General features: G+C 42.6%; 1 protein-coding gene across 1 annotated transcript; it reads left to right on the top strand.

Moving 5' to 3' along the window:
- Positions 1-4,124: 4,124 nt before the first annotated feature.
- On the top strand, positions 4,125-6,339 carry LOC146872105 (uncharacterized). Its single transcript, XM_085664373.1, has one exon. The coding sequence runs from the start codon at positions 4,138-4,140 to the stop codon at positions 6,139-6,141; it is 2,004 nt and encodes a 667-aa protein (XP_085520499.1). The 5' UTR covers positions 4,125-4,137; the 3' UTR covers positions 6,142-6,339.
- The last annotated feature ends 334 nt before the right edge of the window (positions 6,340-6,673 follow it).

Genomic DNA, 6,673 nt, shown 5'->3' with positions numbered 1-6,673 from the left:
GACCACAGTATAGCCAAGGCAATGACCGCCGGAGTTCGCCGCCAAGGGCCATTAATAGGGAAAGAAGCCACTCAACGTCCAGCAACCAGGGAAACCCTGTAAGCGGCCCGTCGAGATCAGACAGGAGCGGGGCCGCCATGGGAAACGCTCACGGACAATCCAATGCGCAGGCGACTCAATCAAACAAGTCGCAACAATAAATTATAAACCAACAGCAAAAGCACCTACCATAGTTATGGACATCGGGAATCATGGAAGACAGGTCAAATTCATGATTGACACTGGCGCAGAAGTTAACATTATCAAAGAAAGTGCTGTCGAATCGAATTCCTATATCGACAACAACGATGTAATAAAGGTATGTGGTATTACGGACGACCATATTCGAACGAGGGGTTCATTGGCCGCCCACCTCTTTGGGAAAAAGGTACGGTTTTACGTGGTGGGATCGAATTTCCCGATCGAGCAGGACGGTATTCTGGGAAGTGAGTTCCTGAAAACAGTTGGTGCTGATGTAAGCTACACCCAACAGTGTATGAGGATCGCGGACAAGGAAGTGCCTTTCACAGACAGACAATTCATGCGCGTATCGGCAAGGACGAGTGCGGTGTTTCATTGCCGTGTCAAGAATCCCGAAATCGATGAAGGTTACATTCCACGGATAGAATCCTTACAGGGAATATACATGGGGGAAGCCATTGTTAAAAATCACCAGGGTCGGGCTTATCTCAGGGTGATAAACACCACTAATGAGGATCAGGATATCGTGATTCCCACGCTGGAATTACAAGCATTCGAAGCACATCAGGACAAAATACGAGATACACCAGGAACATCAAAAGAGGAAATAACGGTATGCGTCGGAACGATCAAGAATTGTCAGAGGAACCATGATCAAGATAGGCGGAGGAAGCGAGAGAACAATAATAGGGCAAAGGAGGTTGAAGCACTGTTACGTCTAGATCATTTGAACAACGAAGAAAGGAAGAGCGTCATTGACCTCTTATCTGTCAGCGCAGACTGCTTTCATCTCCCAGGAGAACAGCTGGAGAGCACGCAGATGCTGACGCATAGAATTATTACTACCGATGAGATACCGATACATACCAAACAGTACAGGTTCCCACCCATACATAAGGAAGAGATAAATAAACAGACACAAGAACTGTTAGAGAGTGATATAATAAGGCCATCCCTCTCTCCTTACAATTCCCCTATCTGGGTAGTACCCAAAAAGGCTGACTCAATGGGAAATCCCAAGTGGAGAATGGTTATTGATTATAGAGGACTTAATGAGAAGACTGTCGGGGATGCGTATCCCCTCCCTAACATTACAGAGATACTCGATCAGCTGGGTTCAGCGAAATACTTCTCTACCTTCGACCTAAAGTCCGGATTTCACCAGATCGAAATGCACCCAGATGATAGCCACAAGACCGCCTTCTCGACACCTCACGGGCATTTCGAATTTGCGAGAATGCCGTTCGGATTAAAGAATGCTCCAGCCACCTTCCAACGGCTCATGGACCTCGTCCTGACGGGTCTTCAAGGCGAAGAAATGTTCGTCTACTTGGACGACATAGTATTATACGCAAGGTCGCTCCATGAGCACGAGATAAAATTTAACAAGCTTATAGGTAGACTAAGGAAGGCGAATTTGAAGCTGCAGCCTGACAAATGTGAATTTCTGAAAAAGGAAGTTATTTATCTGGGTCACATCATCGGCAAAGACGGTGTGAAACCGGATCCGAAGAAGCTACGTGCCGTAAAAGAATTCCCGCAACCAAAGAAAGCTAAGAACGTTCGACAATTCTTGGGACTCGCGGGATACTATAGGAGGTTCATCCCCGGATTCTCTAAGCTGGCAAGACCTCTCACAGAGTTATTAAAGAAGGAAGTGACATTTAAGTGGGGTGAGCCACAGGAAATGGCATTCGTGACACTACGAGACACGCTGTGCAAGGAACCTGTGCTCCAATACCCAGACTTCAGTAGGGAATTTAACGTTACTACGGATGCGTCAGGTTATGCTATAGGTGGAGTGCTTAGTCAGGGACCGATAGGGAAAGACCTGCCTATCTCTTATTGTTCAAGACTACTAAATATAGCTGAAAAGAACTACTCGACCATCGAACGCGAACTCTTAGCAATAGTCTACGCCGTGCACTACTTTAGGCCATACTTATATGGCAGGCAATTTACGCTAGTTACTGATCATCGTCCACTGGTGTGGCTAAAATCCCACAAAGATCCAACTTCGCGTTTGACCAAATGGGGTTTGAAACTAGCCGAGTACGATTTCAGAATAATATACAAGGCAGGCACAGCCAATGCAAATGCCGACGCTCTTTCGCGAAATCCACCAGGAACGGCGCAGGTCTTGCCACTACATAGAGACGACAGCTCCTCAAACGAGTCCTTGTATTCTCGCAGGTCAGGCACACACGGATCTGATACAAGAGAGCTAGAGAAGCTCTTCGATCGGATAGACATAAGTAAGGTGCCAGGCAAGACGGAGGGTATTTGCTCAAATAATTCTCCTATCATTGCTGATAGCGATTCAGACTCCAGTTCCGACACTTTATTCGAACCAATATCGCGGCCATATGAATTGCAGAATCAGGAAGAGTACACATTCAGAATTTCACAGAATCTTACAGAAACTAGAGATAGATTAACAATGAGAAGGGATAATCTAGCTATCTTCATTACTCAGAAGGGCAACCCTTGCGATGAGGGTGCTAAACAGCTTCAGGATATGAATAAACTCCCAAATTACAAGGATTTAACTCTAGGTCGGGCAAGGGTCACTAAATATGGATCTAAAAATCTAATATCATTAGTCATTAAGGAAAATAATAATGTGATAACGGATGTAGAAATTCTGAATGATGCTCTGGAATCGCTCCTATCAGTGACAAGGGAACTAGATTTGCGTACGGTAAGCATCTCCAGTTCGAACAGAATAGATGACATACCATGGGAATATATCCAGCAAAGGTTAGGAGAATTATTCGACGCGGAAGATTGCACAATTTGCTTCTGTAAAAATTTGATTAGAATACCCAAGGAGAATGAGCGCGAGGACCTAATACGCGAAAACCATTCATCTGCTTTAGGGGGTCACAAGGGAGTGACCAAAACTTATAGCAGAATAAGAACGAGATACTTTTGGGAAAATATGAAAGGGCAGATTCAGACCTTCATACAAAATTGTTTGGATTGCCAACTGAAAAAGCTAGTTAGAGTCAAAAATAAGCAACCAATGGTGTTAACGGACACACCAGGATCTGCATTCGATAAAGTAGCACTCGACGTAGTGGGTCCTCTAGCCCAGACTGAAAAGGGGAATAAATATATTTTGACGATTCAGGATCAGTTAACAAAATTCTCTTTAGCCGTCCCTCTTGCGAGCACAACATCAATAGACATTGCCAATGCTTTAATCTCAAATTTAATTTGTAAGTTCGGAGCGCCTAGGGCAATACTCACAGACCAAGGATCAAACTTTTTAAGTACCCTACTACGAGCTATAGCACGTAAATTTAAGATAAAGCAGTACAAAACTACAGCTTTCTACCCACAGTCAAACGGATCATTGGAAAGGTCTCACCATGTCCTAATCGAGTACCTGAAGCAATTTACGGATAAGGAAAAAGATTGGGACGAATGGGTAGACACGGCTATCTTTTCATATAATACAAGTGTACACGAGGGAACACGATACACGCCCTACGAACTAGTCTTCGGAAAATTAGCTAGGGTTCCAGCCTCAGATCCACCTTTGGACGATGAAATGGACAGGACATACTTACAATATTACGCGAATCTAATAAACAAAATAAATAGAACACAAGAGGTAGCACGACAAAATTTGATGAGATCGAAGGAAACTTCAAAAAGGTATTACGACAAGAAAGCAAGACCGTTAACGCTAAGGGAAGGGGATAAGGTATTTTTACTGAAGGAACCTACTAACAAATTCGGCAACCAATATACAGGACCTCATCAGATTTTAGAAATACTCCCTCGAAATAATGTTAAACTATCAATAGGAAACCATACTAGGATAATGCATGCTAATAAGTTAAGAATATCTAAAATGAAATAGGTTAAGGTGATTATTTTACAGAAACCATGGGGCTTCTCGGAATTTTAATAACAACCGTAGGAATCATCTCTGAATGTTACTGTTTGTTGGGGTACGACTGTGGGGGAGGATCAACCAACATCACAACAATTTCACTATTGGACACGGGAGAATGTAATATCCCATCACATGCACCCAATGCTACAGAAGTCTACATTCAGCTTCTACAATTAGCAGAATACGATTACACGCACGTATACCAATGCCGAGTGGAGATTGATAGAACAATTTATTATTGCGGAATGTCATCACATGTGTCAGCTGTTCAAAATGGAAGGCGAATATACCTGATGGACTTAACAGCTGAGGCATGCAAGGCCACGTTCAACACCGGTATAATGGGAATAACACCGACCCTGCAGGTATCAGGATTGCGGGCCAATGCCACCGAATATCGGAGTGCCACATTAGCAGGATCAATTTCAATGGACGGCAAGTGTTCGGGAACACAATACGCCGATCCGTACGGCACGTGGGACAATGTAGTGGTGCAAGCATCACTCAAAATTAACATCAAGGAATATTATGCTACTGTAAAGATAAGACAGAACAACGTGATTTTGAGCAAAGGAGAGGTGTGCGTATTTACGGATGGAATGTGCCTAACCGACGAGGAAGGAAATGCGTTTTGGTCGACCAGGCCGGAGTCGTCCTGTAACTTCGATAACTACAAGGTGTTATATGAAGGATTTGCGACCAAATTAAAAACCATGGGTAATACGGAAGTATACCCGGACATATACACCATCACGACTCAAGACGTTACATTCACCTTGGAAAAAAGAGCAGAGCATCATTTGTGCGGATATACTTTACTACTGAGCGAGCATCCAAAATTATTCATTCTAGAGACGCAGAAAGGAAGGACCTTTGCGTCAAAAGCAAAATTATCAGTCGAAAACCTCGATCTGTTCGCTTATGTTAACTCCAAATTTGTTTACCTCGAAAAACACATAAGAACGCAAATGACAGCCCTGTACAGCGACGTAATTAGGCAAAAGTGCGAACTAGAAAAACAGGTCCTTAAGAACGCTTTGGCATTAGCAACCCTCCGCCCAGATGAGTTCGCTTATACAATCATGAAGGCAGCTGGGTACATGGCAGTAACTGTAGGGGAAGTCATTCACATAGTAAAATGTACACCCGTCCCAGTCAGCATTAGGCAATCAGAAGAATGTTACCATGAACTACCTGTCACGCACCAGAATAACAGTCTTTACCTGACACCAAAATCGAGAATACTGGTAAAGACAGGCACCATAAAGGAATGCAACGCACTACTACCATCCATGTACTACTTGGAGGGAAATTGGTACAGACTGACACCGAAACCTGTGGAGGTACTCCCTCCTCAAACACTCCAACCATTAACAAAGCTAGCATGGAAATATATTAATACCAAGAACTTAATGACGAGCGGAATATATACGCATCAAGACTTGGACAACTTACGGGACCACATCATGTTCCCCGCAGAGAGACCAGGACTTTTAAATACAATTGCCAGAGGAGCGACAGGACACCGCATCCCACCTAACACTGTTTCGATGTATAACTTATTGGGAGAAGCAGACATCAACAAAATTACGGATAGCGCAATCTCGAAGCTGTGGCAAGGCTTTTTAGCATTTGGATCAGCAAGTGCTGGAATGATCGGATTATTTATCCTAGTTAAAGGCGTAAAATTATGTGTCGACGCCATTATCAGAGGATACGTGCTCCATACTGTCTATGGATGGAGCTTACATCTGTTAGGAGCCATCTGGAGTTCGTTGACGCATCTACTTCTTCATCTGGGACGATCAGATAAGCAAGACGGAAGGAAGACAACAAAGGGTGAAGGAAATAGTGATACCATTGAAGTAACGGTGGACGACACAAAAGATGATGCTACTCCGACACCCGCAACCAGAGGAAGTTCAAAATATCCGATTCTCGAAAGCATCCTAGCAGCTCGTAAAAACAAGTCGTCAGAAATAGAAATTTCCTAACGACTCAATTAAGGGGGGAGGTGTCACGTCGCCGTATAACGACGTGTGGTACCCAAGCATCTCTAGACATTAGTATATAGGATACGGAAATGCTAATCCCACTGTCGGTAATCATACTGTCTCTAGTTCTACTTTAGATAATCCAACATCGGTAATTCTGCTCTCGGAAATCTTCTGTAGGTTAATCTACAGTGGGTAACGCCATAATAATAATTAATCGCACCTCAGAAATTTTAACAAGAGATATAATTCACTATTATTATTAAAATGGGAACACTATTGTTAGATAAGGTTCACTTAATAAATAAAAAGAAAGAACATATGTCAAAATAAAAATTGTTAAACAAACAGAATAAAGTACATAGGTAAGACCTTATATCTAGAAATTAACAATATATATATATATGTATATATATATATACATATATACGTACACGCATAAAAACAGATTAATAATAGATTAATAGCGGTAAGGGACCTTATATTACATAATTATTAAGATGAGAATCATAATTAGAAATAACAATAATTA

This window comes from Vespa mandarinia, unplaced genomic scaffold (genome assembly GCF_050613455.1).
Source record: "Vespa mandarinia isolate Hongniang unplaced genomic scaffold, ASM5061345v1 scaffold_54, whole genome shotgun sequence".
NCBI lineage: Eukaryota > Metazoa > Arthropoda > Insecta > Hymenoptera > Vespidae > Vespa > Vespa mandarinia.
Note: the sequence above shows the minus strand (reverse complement) of the source record. Positions and strands in the feature narration are given on the sequence as shown.

Bases quoted from the DNA above. Each gene is read 5' to 3' on its own strand.
- LOC146872105 (XM_085664373.1), top strand. From the start codon at position 4,138: ATGGGGCTTCTCGGAATTTTAATAACAACCGTAGGAATCATCTCTGAA.